We start from the raw sequence: 24,688 nt of genomic DNA, 5'->3' as shown, positions 1-24,688 counted from the left end.
TTCATGACTATGAAAATTGGAAATTCACACTGAAGGCATCAAAACTATGAATTAACACATGTGGAATTATATACTTAACAAAAAAGTGTGAAACATCTGAAATTATGTCTTGTATTGTAGGTTCTTCAAAGTAGCCACCTTTTGCTTTGATGACTGTTTTGCACACTCTTGGCATTCTCTTGATGAGCTTCAAGAGGTAGTCACCGGGAATGGTTTTCACTTCACAGGTGTTCCCTGTCAGCTTTAATAAGTGAGATTTCTTGCCTTATAAATGGGGTTGGGACCATCAGTTGTGTTGAGCAGAAGTCTGGTGGATACACAGCTGATAGTCCTACTGAATAGACTGTTAGAATTTGTGTTATGGCAAGTAAAAAGCAGCTAAGTAAACAAAAACAAGTGGCCATCATTACTTAAAGAAATGAAGGCCAGTCAGTCCGAAAAATTGGGAAATCTTTGAAAATGTCCCCAAGTGCAGTTGCAAAAACCATCAAGCGCTACAAAGAAATTGGCACACATGAGGACCGCCCCAGGAAAGGAAGACCAAGAGTCACCTCTGCTTCTGAGGTGAAGTTTATCCGAGTCACCAGCCTCAGAAATCGCAGGTTAACAGCAGCTCAGTTTAGAGACAAGGTCAATGCCACACAGAGTTCTAGCAGGAGACACATCTCTCCAACAACTGTTAAGAGGAGACTGTGCAGCAGGCCTTCATGGTAAAATAGCTGCTAGGAAGCCACTGCTAAGGACAGGCAACAAGCAGAAGAGACTTGTTTGGGCTAAAGAACACAAGGAATGGACATTAGACCAGTGGAAATCTGTGCTTTGGTCTGATGAGTCCAAATTTGAGATCTTAGGTTCCAACCACCGTGTCTTTGTGTGACGCAGAAAAAGTGAACGGATGGACTCTACATACCTGGTTCCCACCGTGAAGCATGGTGGAGGAGGAGGTGTGATGGTGTGGGGGTGCTTTGCTGGTGACACTGTTGGGGATTTATTCAAAATTGAAGGCATTCTGAACCAGCATGGCTACCACAGCATCTTGCAGCGGCATGATATTCCATCCGGTTTGCGTTTAGTCGGACCATCATTTGTTTTTCAACAGGACAATGACCCCAAACACACCTCCAAGCTGTGTAAGGGCTATTTGACCAAGAAGGAGAGTGATGGGGTGCTACGCCAGATGACCTGGCATCCACAGTCACCAGACCTGGCCCCAATCGAGATGGTTTGCGGTGAGCTGGACCGCAGAGTGAAGGCAATAGGGCCAACAAGCGCTAAGCATCTCTGGGAACTCCTTCAAGATTGTTGGAAGACCATTCCCGGTGACTACCTCTTGAAGCTCATCAAGAGAATGCCAAGAGTGTGCAAAGCACCTCTCGTGTCTCCCCTTTTCCTCATAGTTTGTAAGCTTGCGAGCAGGGCCCTCATTCCTCTTGGTATCTATTTTGAACTGTGATTTCTGTTATGCTGTAATGTCTATTGTCTGTACAAGTCCCCTCTATAATTTGTAAAGCGCTGCGGAATATGTTGACGCTATATAAATAAAATTATTATTATTATTATTATTATTATTAAAGCAGTCATCAAAGCAAAATGAGGCTACTTTGAAGAACCTAGAATATAAGACATAATTCCAGCTGTTTCACACTTTTTTGTTAAGTATATAATTCCATATGTGTTAATTCATAGTTTTGATGCCTTCAGTGTGAATGTACAACTTTCATAGTCATGAAAATACAGAAGAATCTTTAAATGAGAAGGTGTGTCCAAACTTTTGGTCTGTGCGGTATATATATATATATATATATATATATATATATATATATATATATATATATATATATATATATATATATATATATATATATATATATATATATATATATATATATATATATATACACACATATACACATATACATAGTTATATGAAAAAGTTTGGGCACCCCTATTAATCTTAAGCTTAATGTTTTATAAAAATTGTTTTTTTTTGCAACAGCTATTTCAGTTCAGTTTCATATACAGTATCTGTATAGTTGACCAATGCACAGTGACACCATCTGCAGCAAGTTGATGCTGCAGCTCTCTGGAGGTGGTCTGAGGATTGTCCTTGACTGATCTCACCATTCTTCTCTAACTTTCTGATGTTTTTCTTGGCCTGCCACTTCTGGCCTTAACAAGAACTGTACCTGTGTTCTTCCATTTCCTTACTATGTTCCTCACAGTGGAAATTGACAGGTTAAATCTCTGAGACAGCTTTTTGTATCCTTCCCCTGAACAGCTATGTTGAATAGTCTTTGTTTTCAGATCGTTTGACAGTTGTTTTGAGGAGCCCATGATGCCACTCTTCAGAGGAGATTCAAACAGGAGAACAACTTGCAAGTGGCCACTTTAAGTAGCTTTTCTCATGATTGCATACACCTGGCTATGAAGTTCAAAGCTCAATGAGGTTACAAAACCAAAAAAAGTGCTTTAGTAAGTCAGTAAAAAGTAGGTAGGAGTATTTAAAACAAGAAAATGATAAGGGTGCCCATACTTATGCACCTGTCAAATTTTGTTTGAATGCAGATTGCACATTTTCTGTTAGTACAATAAACCTCATTTCAAGGCAGAAACATTACTCTGTCCAACAGTTATTAGATATATGAAACTGAAATAGCTGTTGCAAAAAAAAAAACAATTTTTATAAAACATTAAGCTTAAGATTAATAGGGGTGCCCAAACTTTTTCATATAACTGTGTATATACATATATATATATATATATATATATATATACACACATACATATATACATACACATACATACACATACATATATACATACATATATATATATATATATATATATATATATATATATATATATATATATATATATATATATATATATACACACACACATACATACATACATACATACATACATGCATATATATATATATATATATATATATATATATATATATATATATATATACTAGATCGTGGCCCGATTCTGATGCATCGGGTATTCTAGAATATGCATGTCCACGTAGTATATTGCCCAGCCACGTAGTATACAGCACAGAGCCACGTAGTATATTGGCCAGTCACGTAGTATATTGCCCAGCCACGTTTGTCACAGGTTAAAAAATAAAAAATAAACATATACTCACCTTTCCGAGGGCCCCTTGTAGTCCACGGCAGCTTCCGATCCCAGGGTTGGTCTGAGCGCAGGACCTGTGATGACGTCGCGGTCACATGACCGTGTAGCGGTCACATGACCGTGACGTCACGTTAGGTCCTTTCCGCGCAGGCCTTGTGATGACGTCGCGGTCACAACACCGTGATGTCATGGCAGGTCCTTCTGCCATACCATCTTTGCAACCGCAACCTGCAATGGAAGATGGCGGGCCGCGCGAGCGGCTCAGCGGACTACAGAGGGTGAGTATAGTAGGTTTTTTTTTTTTTAAATTTATTTTTAACATTACATTTTGTACTATTGATGCCGCATAGGCAGCATCAATAGTACAAAGTTGGGGACACACAGGGTTAATAGCGGCGGTAACGGAGTGCGTTACCCGCGGCATAACGCGGTCCGTTACCGCCGGCATTAACCCTGTGTGAGCGGTGACCGGAGGGGTGTATGCGGGCGCTGGGCAGTGAGTGCGGGGAGTAAGGAGCGGCCATTTTTTTCCAGACTGTGCGCGTCGCTGATTGGTCGCGGCAGCCATGACAGGCAGCTGGTGAGATCAATCAGCGAACGAATAACCGCGACAGACAGACAAACAGAAGGACAGACAGAAAGACGGAAATACCCTTAGACAATTATATAGTAGATATACATAAACACACACACACTATAAAGGATTCTGTTTTATCTGATCTTAAAATATACATATTTTGACTCATTTACTGGTAAAAAAAATTAAAGTAAAAAATTTAAAAAATAATATTTCAGCTTGATCTCATTTTAAAAAATGCACAAATTTTGACCCATTTACAAATATAAAAAATTAAGTAAAAATAGAAAAGAAAATGTTTCCGTTTGATCCAATTTAACATTGGACATTTTTTTTTTTTACTCATTTACAAATAAAAAATTACAAACCGTAAAAAATAAAAGGTTTACGTTTAATCTGGACTTAACATACACTTTATTTGCTAATATAATAACAATAAATAATAATAACGTTTTTCTTATATAGCATAGTGTAGCTTTTGCTTTAAATCATAGTAAAAAAGAAAAAAAAACTATACACGTTATATACATGTTAATATTGTAACCTGCATGGTTTACCTGCTCTGTGTGAAGAATGCTTTGTCGCCACTTACATCCTATAAGGAGGAAGTGCATGCATACACAGCTGGAGAATGGGCTGGGTCTCGTTCACACTTGCATATATTTTCAGTATATGGAATCGGAGAGATTTATTTTTAAGCATAGGTTATTTAAAATAAACATTTTTTTATATAATGTTTACATGTGTGCGATCAATGCCTACAACAAACAATAATGGATAGACTTTACACAGAAACTGTACTTGTCCTGCGCAGCTTCCTCTCTAGTGCACTCCTGGACAGTGCAGTCAGTGTAATTTTTAAAACCTTGTGTAATATATATTTTTTTTTATGGTGTAATTCACACTGTTATGCAAATACGATATTATTTTAAAATTATTATATAAACATTCAGCACAAAACACATGCGTTGGGTCAGCCGGATAGTAAGCTGTGAACTAATTAATTAATTGTAAAAAAAAAACAAAAAAAAAAACACAAACTGAAATCCAACCGTAACTAGAAGCAGAATGCTTACATTAATTACTTATAATGTTTCACTTATCAAAACCATAAAAAAGTGCAATAAATAAAAAGTAAAAATAATAAAAACAAAAACCTATTAATACAGAAGGGTAGATGCCGACTCTATCCCCCTCGAAACTAATAAGAAAGCTAAGCTTCATTAATCATCACATCCATCTTCCAGCCAAACTTTAATTAACAGGGATAGACGCGTGAGGAGTCAGAACAGTACAGCAGCGGGGAAGTAGAAATTAGAAGCATCTTCTGTCTTGGCCACAAAGCTATGAACCCAGCGAGGAATGATTAGCTGAAACTCGGGAACTTTCTCATAAGAAAGTGATGAATACCAGAGAATCGTAGCATTTTCATAGAACACGAGGGCAAAAATATATAAAAAATCATTTAAAGGCAAAACTGTTTTTAGCTAGCCCATCTAATGTAGGGGCAGAGACCCCAATTCTAGCGATATATCACTTTATGAGCTGCTTGATGTCATTTGTAAAAAATCCTGGTTTTATCTGCTGCAGCAGTTCTCTGAATGCTGAGCTCTGTATAACTCCGCCCACACCACTGATTGGCAGCTTCCTGTGTACACTGTGCATAGGCAGAGAGCAGCCAATCAGTGGTGGGGGCGTGGTTACAATCCTGTTTATAAAACAGTAATTTCATCAAAACCACAGCAAGCAGCTGGATCTTGATTGGGGCGGCTTAGTCACAATCTGAACTATCCTGCGTTGTAACCTTTCATCAATTTTTCTCTGCCGTCCTCATCCAGGGAGATTAGCTACAGAGCAATCTACTATATAATTGTCTAAGGGTCACTTCCGTCTGTCTGTCCTTCTTTCTGTCTTTCTATCTGTCACGGATATTCATTGGTCGAGGCCTCTGTCCGTCATGGAATCCAAATCGCTGATTGGTCGTGGCAAAACGCCCACGACCATTGCCACGACCAATCAGCGACACGCACAGTCCGGAAGAAAATGGCCTGTCCTTACTCCCCGCACTCAGTGCCCGGCGCCCGCATACACCCCTCCGGTCACCGCTCACACAGGGTTAATGCCGGCGGTAACGGACCGCGTTATGCCGCGGGTAATGCACTCCGTTACCGCCGCTATTAACCCTGTGTGACCAAGTTTTTACTATTGACGCAGCCTATGCAGCGTCAATAGTAAAAACATCTAATGTTAAAAAATAATTAATAAAAAAAATAAAAAATCATTATATACTCACCTTCCGCCGCCTTTCCCGCTTCTCGCGATGCTCCGGCCGGTCCTTGCAAGCGGAACGTTCCGGTGGCAAGGATGGTCTGGGAGAAGAACCTGCCATGATGTCACGGTCATGTGACCGCGACGTCATCACAGGTCCTGCGCGAGAAAGACCTGCCGTGACCTCACAGTCATGTGACCGCAACACGGTCATGTGACCGCAACGTCATCACAGGTCCTGCGCGAGAAGGATCTGCCATGACGTCACGGTCACGTGACCGCGACGTCATCTGTTATGACCCCAATGGCGAGGGTCTCAGAGGTACGTGGAAGTCTGCAGAATACAAAAATCCAGCTCATAGGGCAGTGGTAACTGGGTTGACCATATATCTACTCCTAACGCCAACACTAGAAGTAGCCGGGGATCATTCCTACGTTGATTCTAGATGACACGCTCCAGCCGGAGAATCTAGCTACCCCTAGTAGAGGAAAACAAAAGACCTTTCTTGCCTCCAGAGAAGGGGACCCCAAAGCTGGATAGAAGCCCCCCACAAATAATAACGGTGAGGTAAGAGGAAATGACAAACACAGAAATGAACCAGGTTTAGCACAGAGAGGCCCGCTTACTCATAGCAGAATAAAGAAAGGTAACTTATATGGTCAACAAAAACCCTATCAAAATCCACACTGGAAATTCAAGAACCCCCGAACCGTCTAACGGTCCGGGGGGAGAACACCAGCCCCCTTGAGCTTCCAGCAAAGGTCAGGATATAGATTTGGAACAAGCTGGACAAAAATACAAAACCAAAACAAATAGCAAAAAGCAAAAGGCAGACTTAGCTGATATAACTGGAACCAGGATCAGTAGACAAGAGCACAGCAGACTAGCTCTGATAACTACGTTGCCAGGCATTGAACTGAAGGTCTGGGGAGCTTATATAGCAACACCCCTAACTAACGACCCAGGTGCGGATAAAAGGAATGACAGAAAAACCAGAGTCAAAAAACTAGTAACCACTAGAGGGAGCAAAAAGCAAATTCACAACAGTACCCCCCCCTTAGTGAGGGGTCACCGAACCCTCACCACGACCACCAGGGCGATCAGGATGAGCGGCATGAAAGGCACGAACTAAATCGGCCGCATGAACATCAGAGGCGACCACCCAGGAATTATCCTCCTGACCATAGCCCTTCCACTTGACCAGGTACTGAAGCCTCCGCCTGGAGAGGCGAGAATCCAAGATCTTCTCCACCACGTACTCCAACTCGCCCTCAACCAACACCGGAGCAGGAGGCTCAGCAGAAGGAACTACAGGCACAATGTACCGCCGCAACAAGGGCCTATGAAATACATTGTGAATAGCAAACGACACAGGAAGATCCAGACGAAAAGATACAGGATTAAGGATTTCCAATATCTTGTAAGGCCCAATAAAACGAGGTTTAAATTTGGGAGAGGAGACCTTCATAGGAACAAAGCGGGAAGAAAGCCATACCAAATCCCCAACGCGTAGTCGGGGACCCACACCGCGGCGGCGGTTGGCAAAGCGCTGAGCCCTCTCCTGTGACAACTTCAAGTTGTCCACCACATGATTCCAGATCCGCTGCAACCTATCTACCACAGAATCCACCCCAGGACAGTCAGAAGGCTCCACATGACCCGAAGAAAAGCGAGGATGGAAACCAGAGTTGCAGAAAAAAGGCGAAACCAAGGTGGCGGAACTAGCCCGATTATTAAGGGCAAACTCAGCCAACGGCAAGAATGTCACCCAATCGTCCTGATCAGCAGAGACAAAACACCTCAAATAAGCCTCCAAAGTCTGATTGGTTCGCTCCGTCTGTCCATTAGTCTGAGGATGGAAAGCAGACGAAAACGACAAATCAATGCCCATCCTACTACAAAAGGATCGCCAGAACCTAGAAACGAACTGGGATCCTCTGTCTGACACAATATTCTCAGGGATGCCGTGCAAACGAACCACGTTCTGGAAAAACACAGGAACCAGATCGGAAGAGGAAGGCAGCTTAGGCAAAGGAACCAAATGGACCATCTTGGAGAAGCGATCACATATCACCCAGATAACGGACATGCCCTGAGATAGCGGAAGATCAGAAATGAAATCCATGGAGATATGTGTCCAAGGTCTCTTCGGGACAGGCAAGGGCAAGAGCAAACCGCTGGCACGAGAACAGCAAGGCTTAGCTCGAGCACAAGTCCCACAGGACTGCACAAATGACCGCACATCCCTTGACAAGGAAGGCCACCAAAAGGACCTGGCCACCAGATCTCTGGTGCCAAAAATTCCCGGGTGACCTGCCAACACCGAGGAATGAACCTCGGAAATGACTCTGCTGGTCCATTTATCCGGGACAAACAGTCTGTCAGGTGGACAAGACTCAGGCCTATCAGCCTGAAATCTCTGCAACACACGTCGCAGATCCGGAGAAATAGCTGACAAGATAACTCCATCTTTAAGAATACCAACAGGATCAGCGACTCCAGGAGCATCAGGCACAAAGCTCCTAGAAAGAGCATCGGCCTTCACATTCTTTGAACCTGGTAAATACGAGACAACAAAATCAAAGCGGGAGAAAAACAATGACCAGCGGGCCTGTCTCGGATTAAGGCGTTTAGCAGACTCGAGATACATCAGATTTTTGTGATCAGTCAAGACCACCACACGATGCTTAGCACCCTCGAGCCAATGACGCCACTCCTCAAATGCCCATTTCATGGCCAACAACTCCCGATTGCCCACATCATAATTTCGCTCGGCAGGCGAAAACTTCCTGGAGAAAAAGGCACAAGGTTTCATAACAGAGCAACCAGGGCCTCTCTGCGACAAAACGGCCCCTGCTCCAATCTCTGAAGCATCCACCTCAACCTGAAAGGGAAGTGAGACATCGGGCTGGCACAAAACAGGCGCCGAAGTAAACCGGCGCTTCAACTCCTGGAAAGCCTCCACGGCAGCAGGAGCCCAGTTAGCTACATCGGAGCCCTTCTTGGTCATATCCGTCAACGGTTTCACAATGCTAGAAAAATTAGCGATAAAACGACGGTAGAAGTTAGCGAAACCCAAGAACTTCTGAAGACTCTTAACCGACGAGGGCTGAGTCCAATCAAGAATAGCTCGGACCTTGACTGGGTCCATCTCCACAGCAGAAGGGGAAAAAATGAACCCCAAAAAGGGAACCTTCTGTACACCAAAGAGACACTTTGAGCCCTTGACAAACAAAGAATTTTCACGCAAAATTTTAAAGACCAACCTGACCTGCTCCACATGCGAATCCCAATCATCAGAAAAAACCAAAATATCATCCAGATAAACAATCAAAAATTTATCCAGATACTTCCGGAAAATGTCATGCATAAAGGACTGAAAAACTGAAGGCGCATTGGAGAGCCCAAAAGGCATCACCAAGTACTCAAAATGACCTTCGGGCGTATTGAATGCGGTTTTCCATTCATCACCTTGCTTAATGCGCACAAGGTTGTACGCACCACAAAGGTCTATCTTGGTGAACCACTTGGCACCTTTAATCCGGGCAAACAAGTCAGACAACAGCGGTAAAGGATACTGAAATTTGACAGTGATCTTATTTAAAAGCCGATAATCAATACAAGGTCTCAAAGATCCGTCCTTTTTTGCCACAAAAAAGAATCCCGCACCAAGGGGGGAAGAAGACGGACGAATATGTCCTTTCTCCAGAGACTCCTTGATATATGAACGCATAGCGGTATGTTCAGGTACCGACAGATTAAACAGTCTTCCCTTAGGAAACTTACTGCCTGGGATCAAATCTATAGCACAGTCACAGTCCCTATGAGGAGGCAGTGCACTGGACTCAGACTCACTGAAGACATCCTGATAATCAGACAAATACTCCGGAACTACCGAAGGCGTAGAAGAAGCAATAGACACAGGCAGGGAATCCCCATGAATACCACGACAGCCCCAACTTGAGACTGACATAGCCTTCCAGTCCAGGACTGGATTATGGGTCTGTAACCATGGCAGCCCTAAAACAACCAAATCATGCATTTTATGTAAAACCAGGAAACGTATCACCTCGCGGTGTTCAGGAGTCATGCACATGGTAACCTGTGTCCAATACTGCGGTTTATTTGCTGCCAATGGCGTAGCATCAATACCCCTAAGAGGAATAGGATTTTCTAATGGTTCAAGAGTAAATCCACAGCGCTTAGCAAATGACAGATCCATAAGACTCAGGGCAGCACCTGAATCTACAAACGCCATGACAGGATAAGACGACAGTGAGCAAATCAAAGTTACAGACAGAATAAATTTAGGTTGCAAATTACCAACGGTGACAGGACTAACAACCTTAGCTATACGTTTAGAGCATGCTGAGATAACATGTGTAGAATCACCACAGTAGTAGCACAAGCCATTCCGGCGTCTATGAATTTTCCGCTCATTTCTAGTCAGGATTCTATCACATTGCATTAAATCAGGTGTCTGTTCAGACAACACCATGAGGGAATTTGCGGTTTTTCTATCACATTGCACCGAATTAGGTGTCTGTTCAGACAACACCATGAGGGAATTTGCGGTTTTGCGCTCCCGCAACCGCCGGTCAATTTGAATAGCCAGTGCCATAGTATCATTCAGACCTGTGGGAATGGGAAAACCCACCATAACATTCTTAATGGCTTCAGAAAGGCCATTTCTAAAATTAGCGGCCAGTGCACACTCGTTCCAATGTGTCAGCACGGACCATTTCCGAAATTTTTGGCAATACACTTCAGCCTCGTCCTGCCCCTGAGACATAGCCAGCAAGGCCTTTTCTGCCTGAATCTCAAGTTTGGGTTCCTCATAAAGTAAACCGAGCGCCAGAAAAAACGCATCAATATCAGCCAATGCCGGATCTCCTGGCGCCAGCGAAAAAGCCCAATCCTGAGGGTCGCCCCGTAAGAACGAAATAACTATTTTTACTTGCTGAGCAGAGTCTCCAGATGAACAGGGTCTCAGGGACAAAAACAATTTACAATTATTCACAAAATTCCTAAACTTAAACCTGTCTCCGGAAAACAGTTCAGGAATCGGTATTTTAGGTTCTGACCTAGGATTTCTGATAACATAGTCTTGTATGCCCTGCACACGAGTAGCCAGCTGGTCCACACTTGTAATCAAGGTCTGGACATTCATGTCTGCAGCAAGCATAGCCACTCTGAGGTAAAGGGGAAGAAGAAAGAAAAAAAAAAACTCAGAATCTTCTTTCTTATAATCCCTCTTCTGCAATGCATTAAACATTTAATACTGGCCTGGCAAACTGTTATGACCCCAATGGCGAGGGTCTCAGAGGTACGTGGAAGTCTGCAGAATACAAAAATCCAGCTCATAGGGCAGTGGTAACTGGGTTGACCATATATCTACTCCTAACGCCAACACTAGAAGTAGCCGGGGATCATTCCTACGTTGATTCTAGATGACACGCGCCAGCCGGAGAATCTAGCTACCCCTAGTAGAGGAAAACAAAAGACCTTTCTTGCCTCCAGAGAAGGGGACCCCAAAGCTGGATAGAAGCCCCCCACAAATAATAACGGTGAGGTAAGAGGAAATGACAAACACAGAAATGAACCAGGTTTAGCACAGAGAGGCCCGCTTACTGATAGCAGAATAAAGAAAGGTAACTTATATGGTCAACAAAAACCCTATCAAAATCCACACTGGAAATTCAAGAACCCCCGAACCGTCTAACGGTCCGGGGGGAGAACACCAGCCCCCTTGAGCTTCCAGCAAAGGTCAGGATATAGATTTGGAACAAGCTGGACAAAAATACAAAACCAAAACAAATAGCAAAAAGCAAAAGGCAGACTTAGCTGATATAACTGGAACCAGGATCAGTAGACAAGAGCACAGCAGACTAGCTCTGATAACTACGTTGCCAGGCATTGAACTGAAGGTCTGGGGAGCTTATATAGCAACACCCCTAACTAACGACCCAGGTGCGGATAAAAGGAATGACAGAAAAACCAGAGTCAAAAAACTAGTAACCACTAGAGGGAGCAAAAAGCAAATTCACAACAGTCATCACACCCTGGGACCGGAAGCTGCCGCCTGCACCCCACACAGGCGACAAATACAACGCGCCTGCGGAAGGTGAGTATATGTTTATTTTTTATTTTTTAAACCTGTGACATATGTGGCTGGGCAATATACTACGTGACTGCCCAATATACTACGTGGCTGGCCAATATACTACGTGGCAGGCCAATATACTACGTCACTGGGCAATATACTACGTGGCTGGGCAATATACTACGTTGCTGGGCCATATACTACGTGGCTGGGCAATATACTACGTCGCTGGGCAATATACTACGTGGCTGGGCCATATACTACGTGGCTGGGCCATATACTACGTGGCTGGGCAATATACTACGTGGCTGGGCAATATACTACGTGGCTCTGTGCTGTATACTACGTCGCTGGGCAATATACTACGTCGCTGGGCAATATACTACGTCGCTGGGCAATATACTACGTGGCTGGGCAATATACTACGTGGCTGGGCAATATACTACGTGGCTGGGCAATATACTGCATGGACATACATATTCTAGAATACCCGATGCGTTAGAATCGGGCCACTATCTAGTGGGTTTTAAACTTCTTGATTATGTTGCACACCATAGACAAAGGAATATGAAGATCTCTGGAGAAGGACCTGTAACCTTGAGATTGTTGATATTTTTAAGCAATTCTGGTTCCCAAGTCCTCAGACAGTTCTCTTCTCTTTCTGTTCTCCATGCTTAGAGTGACACACACACAGACACACAATGCAAAGATTGAGTCAACTTCTCCCCTTTTTATTTGGTTTAAGGTTTGATTTTCACATTGCCCGCACCTGTTACTTGCCACAGGTGAGTTTGAAGAAGCATCACATGCTTGAAACAAAGTTGTTTATCCCCCAATTTTGCCAGGATCATTTTGAGGGTTTTGTGTAGAGTTGTGTAGAATTTGCCTTTTTTTTTCCTCTTTTTCTTTTGCGTTGTTCCAATTCACACACACAAAAAAAATAACACGTTTTTAACAAAACATGTGTAATTGCAACAATTATCTGGGAGAAATACTTCATTTTCTGGAACAATTTCAAGAGTGTCAACACTTTTGGCCATGACTGTAAATAGGAACAGTAATATATCAGGGGCATGAAAAATAAGAGAGAAAAATACCTGAAACTGATTTTTTTTTTAAGTTATTATAAGTATAGTGCATCTCACCATGGTCTCCATTTGCCTCCACTGTTCTTCCAGCTCGGTCATCGCTGGCAACCAATAGTCACTGCATTTGGAGTAGCGATTTCCTTGGAACCAGAATTGTCGGAGCCATTCAAATTCAACCTGGACAGACACAGACGTCGCTTCTTTAATACGTTTTATTATAGGGTCTTTAAAATAATGTGTCATCAGAAAATCAACTATTGTTTAAATCCAGATTTTATATTAAAGGGTTGTTCTTATCTTGTTGAACACGAGCACACTGCTCCTCTGCCTCCCTGGCTCCTGCTTCCTGCGCTCCTTCTGGACTGACAGTTCCCAATGATGCAAGCAGAGGCATCTTTGGAGCAGCAGCATCGGAGGAGCTTTGTACTATCCAGCCATCCTCAGAGCAGCGCTTACCAGCGCAACAGAAAAGCGCTTGTAAGCGCTGAGTTAATTGCATTGGAGACGAGCCACAGGAAATACACTTCATAAGTGGCCGGCAATTATGCATCGAGTAGTAAACAATGAAATTTAAAAAAATCCCTTAGTTCCTACTCCATTTCACCAATTTAACCCTTTCAAGACTTGGCAATTTTATTTATTTTTATTTTCCTCTCCATTTTTGAAGAGTCATATATATATTTTTTTCTCCTCAACATTGTTTTACGTGGAACTGGTTGCAGTTTTGAATGCCACCATTTATTTTTACCATATAATGTACCAAAAAAGGGAAAATGATTCCACGTGGTGTAAAATGGGCAGAGAAAAACCCCAGCAATTCTGCCATTATTTTTTTTTTTTTAGATTTCGTTTTTGTAGAGCTCATTATTCAGTAATATTGACCTGAAGAACCATTATGGCAAAATCGAACATTTTTTTTTACATATTCTTAGTGGCTCTAAAAAAAAAAAAAATCCTTTGTGCCACAAGTTTCTGCGACCTTTAACCTTTTTATTGGTCTGTTAATGTACAGTTTAGACCAAACGTTTGGACACACCTTCTCATTTAAAGATTTTTCTGTATTTTCATGACTATGAAAATTGTACATTCACACTGAAGGCATCAAAACTATGAATTGACACATGTGGAATTATATACTTAACAAAAAAGTGTGAAACAACTAAAATTATGTCTTATATTCTAGGTTCTTCAAAGTATCCACCTTTTGCTTTGATGACTGCTTTACTCACTCTTGGCATTCTCTTGATGAGCTTCAAGAGGTAGTCACCGGGAATGGTTTTCACTTCACAGGTGTGCCCTGTCAGGTTTAGTAAGTGGGATTCATTGCCTTATAAATGGGGTTGGGACCATCAGTTGTGTTGTGCAGAAGTCTGGTGGATACACAGCTGATAGTCCTACTGAATAGACTGTTAGAATTTGTATTATAGCAAGAAAAAGCAGCTAAGTAAAGAAAAACGAGTGGCCATCATTACTTTAAGAAATGAAGGTCAGTCAGTCCGAAAAATTGGGAAAACTTTGAAAGTGTCCCCAAGTGCAGTGGCAAAAACCATCAAGCGCTACAAAGAAACTGGCTCACATGAGGACCGCTCCAGGAAAGGAAGACCAAGAGTCACCTCTGCTTCTGAGGATAAGTTTATCCAAGTCACCAGCCTCAGAAATGGCAGGTTAACAGCAGCTCAGATTAGAGACCAGGTCAATGCCACACAGAGTTCTAGCAGCAGACACATCTGTACAACAACTGTTAAGAGGAGACTTTGTGCAGCAGGCCTTCATGGTAAAATAGCTGCTAGGAAACCACTGCTAAGGACAGGCAACAAGCAGAAGAGACCTGTTTGGGCTAAAGAACACAAGGAATGGACATTAGACCAGTGGAAATCTGTGCTTTGGTCTGATGAGTCCAAATTTGAGATCTTTGGTTCCAACCACCGTGTCTTTGTGCGACGCAGAAAAGGTGAACGGATGGACTCTACTTGCCTGGTTCCCACCGTGAAGTATGGAGGAGGAGGTGTGATGGTGTGGGGGTGCTTTGCTGGTGACACTGTTGGGGATTTATTCAAAATTGAAAGCATACTGAACCAGCATGGCTACCACAGCATCTTGCAGCGGCATGCTATTCCATCCGGTTTGCGTTTGGTTGGACCATCATTTATTTTTCAACAGGACAATGACCCCAAACACACCTCCAGGCTGTGTAAGGGCTATTTGACCAAGAAGGAGAGTGATGGGGTGCTACGCCAGATGACCTGGCCTCCAGAGTCACCAGGCCTGAACCCAAATCAAGATGGTTTGGGGTGAGCTGGACCGCAGAGTGAAGGCAAAAGGGCCAACAAGTGCTAAGCATCTCTGGGAACTCCTTCAAGATTGTTGGAAGAACATTCCCGGTGACTACCTCTTGAAGCTCATCAAGAGAATGCCAAGAGTGTGCAAAGCAGTCATCAAAGCAAAAGGTGGCTACTTTGAAGAACCTAGAATATAAGACATAATTTCAGTTGTTTCACACTTTTTTGTTAAGTATATAATTCCACATGTGTTAATTCATAGTTTCATAGTCATGAAAATACAGAAAAATCTTTAAATGAGAAGGTGTGTGCAAACTTTTGGTCTGTACTGTAGCTCAGGGGAGCAGTTTTTTTTTTTTAAATGAGGTGTAGTTTTTCATTGGGACCATCATGGGGTCCATACAACGGCAATTTTGGTTGTTACTTTTTTTTTGCTGTTTAATGCAGAGTTGAAATATTTTTCTTTTTTGATACATTTTACGGAAAAAACGTAAAATAATATGTTTCTTATTTTAAATTATTTAATTTCTTTAGTTTCGAATGGGCAAGAATGTGGTGATTTAAAACTGTTTATACTTTTTTTTTTCTTTTCTTTTTTTTTTTTAACATTTTTATTTTTACTTCATTTTTAGTCCCCACAGGGGACACCAACCTGTGATCTTTTACCATCTTTTGGTGTATATATTCTTTATTGCAGTGTATAGTTTATTTAATGCTCTCATTTGTAGCCTCATAGGACGACTAAAATGGAAGCCACGGTGCCCCCAGCTTCCATGTTAGCCCACTGGCTACCATGATTGCATCACGATGGGGTTAGGGAGGGGGCTGATGAAAACCTGTGCACAAGTTCACTGGCAAGCAGGCCATTCAGAATTACAGCAACATTTAAATGGTTAAACAGCAGCGATGAGAGCTACTTCTGGTTGCTGCTGTTGCAGATTGATGCCAAGTGACAAGTAACAACCATACCATATACCTTGACCATACCAACCTTATTCCAAACATACCACATACCTTGACCATACCAACCTTAACCCAGCCATACCACATAACTTGACCATACCACATACCTTGACCATACCAACCTCACCCCAACCATACTACATACCTTGACCATACCAACCACACCCCAACCATACTACATACCTTGACCATACCAACCACACCCCAACCATACCACATGCCTTGACCATAGCAACTTTACCCCAACCATACCACATACCTTCATCATAGCAACCTCACCCCAACCATACCACATACCTTCACCATACCAACCTTACCCTAACCATGCCACCAGTGTCGAAATTTGAAGGTGTAGATCCAATGTAAAATCTCCAACAAGGCACCTAACTATAATAGGCCTGTAATAGTAGTGTTTATTTTATAACATGGACCAAAGGGACAGTTTGGGCAATTGCAAAAAGAGCACCTGTTACAGTCGTGCCCCTGTATAACACTTACCTCATTGTGGATCTCTTCGGTTTGTTGTAAAACGTCCACCTTTAGAGACCACAGCTTTGTCTCTCCGCATTCAGGGGCTACATACAGGTTCTCCAGAGCCCTTTTACACCTTGTCTGTATATAACTAAAAGTACCGGTGGAGCACTGAAATATATTGACCAGCAAAAGAACAAAATTAGTATTGATTTCTGAAGCAAAGCCAAGGTCCTATATAAGTGGTTGTCTGTATCTAGGTACCTGTATACCTGTATACTAGGTGTACTGTTACTCCTTGTGGAAACGGACAACTGACATAGGGAGATTTACAGGTCTGGCAATGCTCCCTGGGAAGGAAGTATGCAAATTAGCTCTGCTTGAGAGGAAAGAACGCTGCCTCTCTACTGCCACTTACTGGAAGTAAACAAGTCAATATCTGACCCGTGATCTTTACTACATGACTAAGGATATATGTTGTACCAGTGGCTTCTTCAAAAGAAAGAAAATCTACTGAAAACTGCTCTTCTGGGGCGGCATAAAGACATGATGGAAGATAATACAGGCCCATGTTTGTAAATCCCTTGTGAGACATTCAATATGGCCCCCACTATACCTCCATTCCTAGCCTGGTGTGCACGGGCATTTCTCAGGCCATCACACAAGTCTACACCTTAACCGGTATGACTACATGGATTCTGGATTGGGCTATTACCTAATCTAGCCCTTTCCCCATTCTCGCTCCCAAACATGTAAACACTCTGCTCTTCTGAGCAAGCATGTGATATCAATTTCATACACTGTACATATAAATTGAGGATGTGTTATTGCTAGCAGCCATATTGTTATGTACTCTCTAAGGTCCTCCAAACCTCAAGGTCCCTGCTACCATTCAGATAATTAATCCTACATCCCAGTAATGCCCCGGATAGACCAGACAATAGCTATCGGGGCACACATCAACTTTTACTGTCGTCCTTTGCATATACAAATTACCTTGACTTGACGGGGGAGTATGAGGGCGACTATTCAGCAAGAGCATGATTTACATTCACTGCACCCAAGGGCGTGATTAACATCCTTTTCACTTACACTTCTAAAGTCACTTGAGAAGTGCACATGTGCCAGACATTCTTCCTCCCCAAGCATGTGCAAGATGTCTTTCCTCCCTTAGCATGCGCAATGCGCCAATTGAGCCAGTGCGCAGTATACCCGGCTTCATTGCGCATGCATAGGGAAGAAGTCTTGCGCATGTTCAGGGAATAAGGAAGCCTTGCGCATGCTCAGGGAGTAAGGAAGCCTTGCGCATGCTCAGGGAGTAAGGAAGCCTTGCACATGCTCAGGGAGTAAGGAAGTCTTGAGCACAATCAGGCAGTAAGGAAGTCTTGTGCATGCTCAGGGAGTAAGGAAGCCTTGCGCATGCTCAGGTAACAAGGAAGCCTTGCGCATGCTCAGGGAGCAAGGAAGCCTTGCCCATACTCAGGGAGCAAGAAATCATTGAGCATGCTCAGGGAGTAAGCAAGCCTTGAGCATGCTCAGTGAGTAAACAAGCCTTGAGCATGCTCAGGGAATATGGAAGCCTTGCGTATGCTCAGGAAATAAGAAAGTCTTACGCATACTCAGGGAGTACGGAAGTCTTGAGCACAATCAGGGAGTAAGGAAGCCTTGTGCATGCTCAGGGAGAAAGGAAGCCTTGCACATGCTCAGGGGAGTAAGGCAGTCTTGAGCATGCTGAGAGAGGAAAGAAGTCTTGAGCATGCTCAGAAGGGAAGGAAGTCTTGAGCATGCTCAGGGGAGTAAGGCAGTCTTGAGCATGCTCAGAGAGGAAAGAAGTCTTGAGCATGCTCAGGGGAGTAAGGATGTCTTGAGCATGATCAGACAGGAAAGAAGTCTTGCACATGTTGTGGAAGGAAGTGTTCTCATGTTCAGGGAGTAAGCACTACTGAAATGATTTGGCAATTGAAGAGGATTTCAATCACACTCTGGGGTACATTAAAGATTATTGTGCCAGATTCTTCTGAGTGACTAGATGGCCCTTGCTCACACTACCCAAGGTGATTTGCAGGAATAGGGCAATAAACCAGGAGCATTCTTGGGATGCAGGATTAAATATCTAAACTGTACTGATGGCAGTTTGTGAGGCTTGGCTGACCTGACAGGATCCCTTTAAAGAAAACATTATCTCCGAAAATCCTTTTAAGGTCTATCACACAGAACAGTATAATGCAAATAGCATACCTCAGCTACTCTGTGCGTGGAGCTGAACCGCGGCTCGGAGCCAGCAAGTACACAGTGTTGATGAGTTGTGTTGAGGTTATCTATAGAAGGATCAATAGGAAAGCAGAACATGGAAATCAATCATAGACATCTAGTTACAAATCAAAGCGTAAACTCATGGTTATGCAACAGCCATGATGTGTGACACGACACAACATGAAGTGGCAGCACTGACACATAAGATTTAACATTTTTTTTCTCGCTTTAACGGCAATGTATTCAGACAGTCATGACTTGCTTTGGACTTTTGTAAAACATGTTGCATTTTTCCATTGCACTACTTTGAAGTACATATAGCACTGCAATTCATTTTTGTTTTTTTCAGCCCAAAAAGTTACACTGATTCCCCCATTGTTTATATTGCGCACTGTGACATTTAGTTTTTCCGACAAGTAACTTCATTTTAGTTGCAATTTTCGATGGTGGCATTTCAAAGGTTATTCGTATATACACCCAACATCTGCAGGGTATGGTGCTGATTCAGTACCTCACCCTGCTCCAAACATCCGTTCTGATGAAAATATTTGATATATAGTAAAGAATTAATTAAGCCCCAGAAGGAATGCCCCCAAAACTACCATTGGGGTTTTGCCCAGGTCGATCCTTTGCTGTCACAAATTAGTCCCAGCAAAATGTTGACTTACAAATCCTCAGAGCCATTGCCAGACCTTACGATGTTCTCAGAGTTTCTCCTGGTGCAGGTCGATGCCAAGATAAGTAGGCAAGTCCTACATGACAAAAGAAATGATGCCATTGACAAGTGGCGTAACTTGAAGCTTGTTGGGCCCAATGCAAAATCTATAAAATGGCCCCTAAATCTCACCATCTTCAATAGCATTCTTTTCATATGGGCCAAAGCAAGGGACCTTAGGGGCTTCTGAGCTCCAGGGTCTGGGTATGACCGCAACCTCTGAATCCACTGTAAATATGCCACTGCCATTGGCTAGTCCTCACGATCTCCAGACCTGAATCCAATTCAGATCCTCAGGGGACATTATGCATCAGAAAATGCAAAGTGGCACCAAAGACTGTCCACTGATGCCCAGATCCTCCAGGACATCCTCCACCATCTCACCAGGATGTTGTCAGGAGTGCATACAGGCATGTGGGGCCATATCCTCTATTGGGTCCCATTATGAGTTGCCAAATTGGATGCACCCATAATATAGATTTCTTTTACCTAGATTTTCAGGGAAATTTTAATTATTTTGGTTTCCATTGATCAGTCATTTGGTTGACTATGTTCATGACTTTGGTTTCCATTGATTCGTCATTTGGTTGACCATGTTCATGACTTTGGTTTCCATTGATCCGTCATTTGGTTGACTATGTTCATGACCTTGGTTTCCATTGATCAGCCATTTAGTTGACATTGTTTATGACTTTGGTTTCCATTGATCAGCCATTTAGTTGACATTGTTTATGACTTTGGTTTCCATTGATCCTTCATTTGGTTGACTATGTTCATGACTTGGGCTTCCATTGATCCGTTATTTGGTTGACTATGTTCATGACCTTGGTTTCCATTGATTCATCATTTGGTTCTCATCTTGAGTCTTCCCTCTTCGACATCCGATGTGTGGCTTATGTTCCCTTCCTTTTTTCAGAACAGTAGACAAGTACAGATTGTCCTTATCAGGCTACAAAAGAGTGAGTAAGAAAACTGTCACTTTGGCCTGTCGATGTGACGCTGCACGGTGTTGAAGGTGTCTTAGGTCACCTTAGCGTATTATTTTATTATTGCCATCAGCTTCTGTAACTATTCAAAGACGAACAACCTCCCAGCACAGAATTATAGCTTTGGAAATGCTGTATACACGTTCCCTTCAGCACTCTCTTTAGTGACTGAAATCAGTCCAAGGGCCAAGTGAGGGTAAAGAGGTGAAACCGTGCCGCCAATTTATCTTTACTTTATTTGCTGGCGAGAACCAATCTATCTCCCTGCATATACAAGGCTTTCTGAGAATGGCTGCAGGGCGTTATTTATTCCTGCAAAGTGACTTTTGACACAGGGACAAAATAGGAGAAGCCGTCTTAAAATGAGTGGCCGGGGGCCAAATGTTTGCGAGTTCGTTCAAACGCAGAGTGCTAGATGAAACGTGTTTCCCTGGCAACTTGCCTGTCAATCAAACAGAAAAACAGATCAGCACCCAATCGGGACATATTCCATAGCCGCTTATATAAATCAAAGAGTTAATGCTGTCATATAAGTCGGGAAATTATATCATTATTTTATAATTGACAGCCCTAAAATTTCATAGCTCCCCTCCCTGTAAATTTAATATCACATTAATGGCTGAAGGAATCCTGCAAAACCCTATAAAGGAGGTGCATGAGAAATTAATAAGGACAGACTAAGTAAATGTAAGAAGAAGAAAATATCGTGGCTCTGACACACAGAAACCTTCATTGTGAAAAATATTTTTTAAAGAGATTTTCAAATTTTTGGAGCTTTTTTAGTTTAAAAAACAAACAAAAAAAAAAAAACACGACTTAGACTTAAACACCACACGTACATTAGATGCAAAGAACTGACTCAGACCCTAACTTTTGTATTTTGAACGTGCAGGGTCAGGTGTGACATCACCTATTGTGATTATCAGTCATTGTAATCCTGCCTCTGCTGATAATGAGTCTGCTGAAAACTCTTCCTAAAAAGAAGAAAAAAAAAAACCCTAGTGGCCATTGTGAAAATTGCAATTTTACTAATTTTGTTTCTAATGATATAAACAACAGCTAATTTTCTTCTTTTTAAGAGGTCAATGTAGGTTCTACATGTGGAAGAGAGACATATTGTGTGCCACCGGCAATGGAGAGGTGATTGTGCATGCTCAGCGCGCTCTGTTCACATTAAAGGAAATTCTGAAAATTGCCAAGCAAGTGTGCACAAAATAGGTGCATCTAGTATATAGATATGGTATATCATGGAAATATGCTATAAATGTTCAAAATGGTTATTTAGGACTTACATACTGATGACCCATCCACAGGGTAGAACATCAATGAGATTGGTGAGAGTCTGACACCCAACACTCTCATTGATAACCACAAAAAAAGAAAAAAAGAAAAAACTGAGCGGCACCGACCCTGTATTCAACTGTGAAGACAAACCCTTTAACGGGAATAGCAGATGTAAATCCTCGCTGCGCCGTGCACTTAAGACCTCAGGTGCTCCTCATAGAACAACAGACTTCAATCCATGCAATCCTTATAAGAAAAAAGATGAGGGCACTCACCGGTCTTCAGTAAAGTGACTTCTTTATTAGCAACAACAAATCCAGGTAAAAATCATGGCCGGGGGAGAGGGAGCCGAAGCTCGTGTGAGCAGGCTCCCTCTCCCCCGGCCATGATTTTTACCTGGATTTGTTGTTGCTAATAAAGAAGTCACTTTACTGAAGAAGGGTGAGTGCCCTCATCTTTTTTCTTATAAGGATTGCACTCTCATTGATAAGCTGATATCTGCTCCGGCAGCAGCGTGATGTAAAACATGTATGAAGCAGAACACTGCAGTTCATTTCCCTACTTACAGGCCTCTGCCGAGTTTATTTGCTTCAGTTTATTTCCCATTCAAGTGAATGACAAAAAAATGCATTAGGATATGTCAAATATATATGGTAATGGGCAACCACTTAATGGGTTATCGGGTCAAAAGTGCACAGTTTTGCTCTTCCCCTAGTATTCTGCTTTTTCTTTTATAATTTTTCACAAAGGGGTGTGGCTCACAGGATCCTGTCATAGAATGTTAGAGTTGGAAGGGACCTCAAGGGTCACCATGTCCAACCCCATGCTCAATGCAAGATTCACTAAACCATCTCAGACAGATGTCTCTCCAGCCTCTGTTTGAAGACTTCCATTGAAGGAGAACTCAACATCTCTCGTGGCCGCCTGTTCCACTCATTGATCACCGTCACTGTCAGAAGTTTTTTCTATTATCTAATCTGTATCTTCTCCCTTTCAGTTTCATTCCATTCCATCGTGTTTCCATGTGCAAATGAGAATAATGATGATCCCTCTATAGTGTGACAGGCCTTGAGATATTTGTAGACTGCTATTAGGTCTTCTCTTAGCCTTCTTTTTTGCAAGCTAAACATTCCCAGATCCTTTAACAATTTCTTGTAAGACGTAGATTGCAGCCCACTCTGGTCGACCTTCTCTAAAATTGCTCCAGTTTTTCAATGTATTTTTTAAAATGTTCCCAGAACTGGACACTGTATTCCAGATGTGGCCTGACCAAGGAGGAATAGAGGGGGATAATTACTTTATGTGACCTAGACTCTATGCTTCTCTTAATATCCTCGTACTGTGTTTGCCTTTTTTGCTGCTGCATCTCATTGTTGACTCATGTGCAGTCTGTGATCTATTAGTATGCCCAAGTCTTTTTCAAGCATGCTGTTGCTTAGTTCTATTCCTCCAATTCTGTAGATGCAATTTTCATTTTTGTTGCCCAGATGTCGAATCTTGCATTTCTCCGTTAAATACCATTCTATTAGTCACTGTCCATTATTCAAGCTTATCTAGTTCTTTCTGAATCCTTTCTCTATCTTTTCTAGTGTTAGCCATCCCTCCTAGCTTTGCATTGTATGCAAATTTGCTTAGTCTATCTTCAGTTCCCTTATCTAGATCATTTATAAAAATGTTGAACAACACTGGGGCCAGGAAAGAGCCTTGTGGTACCCTACTTGAAACCCTCTTCCAAGTGAATGTGCAACCATTTATTACCACTCTGAGTACGATCACTGAGCCAGTTATAAATCCACCTAACAGTAGCCTTGTCAATCCCTTATTTGGTCATTTTTTCAATAAGGATAGTATGAGATACTTTATCAAAAGCTATATATGATATAATATATTTACCACATTTCCCTATTCCACCCAGTCAGTGATTCCATCATAGAAGGAAACTAGATTAGTCTGGCATGACTTGTTTCCTACAAACCCATGCTGGCTCGGGTTATTTATTCTTATCCAAGTAACTACATACAATCCTCTGCATTATTACCCTGTGAGCCACGACCCCTCGGTAAAAAATGTAGAGATTAGCACTAAGTAAAAAGGTCCATGTCTCTAGAACTGTATGGCGGATTTAAAAAAAATAAAAATGGCATACTAAAGTGAGAAGCGGGAATAAAATAAGAGCAAAATCTGACCACTGGTGGCAAGCGGTCAGCGGATATGAGTAAAACGTCAATTTACAGGCATCCCTTCCTTGTACAGAGAAAAGAAACAAACATTTCTAAAAGTGCGATCCTGAATATGAGCTTGATCTATTTCTGCAGAAACTGTCATTAATGTCAATGTCCAGGGGCAGAATCTTAACGCAGCCTAAGCCTGATAAATAATAAAAGAACAACTTATTATGTCAACATAAAAAAATAGCCCGTTCACTAGAAAATGGAAATAAAGTTATCAAAGAATTTCCAATGCACAACTTCTTTCAATCTGAGATATTTCCCTTCATTAAAGAGAATTTGAAAAAAATTATTTAAATGAGGCTTTTAGAATGAAACGATTATGTTT

The 24,688-nt window shown here is 42.2% G+C and overlaps 1 protein-coding gene across 8 annotated transcripts in view; it reads right to left on the bottom strand.

The window, feature by feature from the left end:
* The window catches only part of FTO (FTO alpha-ketoglutarate dependent dioxygenase), a 507,540-nt gene that overhangs the window by 438,338 nt on the left and 44,514 nt on the right, over window positions 1-24,688 (bottom strand). For 6 of the 8 annotated variants that reach the window (XM_077288247.1, XM_077288253.1, XM_077288245.1 and 3 more), the window contains exons 5-7: window positions 19,133-19,212; window positions 16,922-17,065; window positions 13,239-13,358 (exon numbers count right to left, since the gene is read on the bottom strand). In XM_077288247.1, the coding sequence (XP_077144362.1) occupies window positions 13,239-13,358; window positions 16,922-17,065; window positions 19,133-19,212 (344 nt within the window). Of the gene's footprint in view, window positions 1-12,797; window positions 13,136-13,238; window positions 13,359-16,921; window positions 17,066-19,132; window positions 19,213-24,688 lie in introns of those variants that run through there. The other 2 variants (XM_077288249.1, XM_077288250.1) reach the window with 2 other exon arrangements.

This window comes from Ranitomeya variabilis, chromosome 2, assembly GCF_051348905.1.
Source record: "Ranitomeya variabilis isolate aRanVar5 chromosome 2, aRanVar5.hap1, whole genome shotgun sequence".
NCBI classification, from domain to species: Eukaryota; Metazoa; Chordata; class Amphibia; order Anura; family Dendrobatidae; genus Ranitomeya; species Ranitomeya variabilis.
The sequence above is the reverse complement of the archived record's forward strand: the minus strand, read 5'-3'. Positions and strand labels throughout refer to the sequence as shown.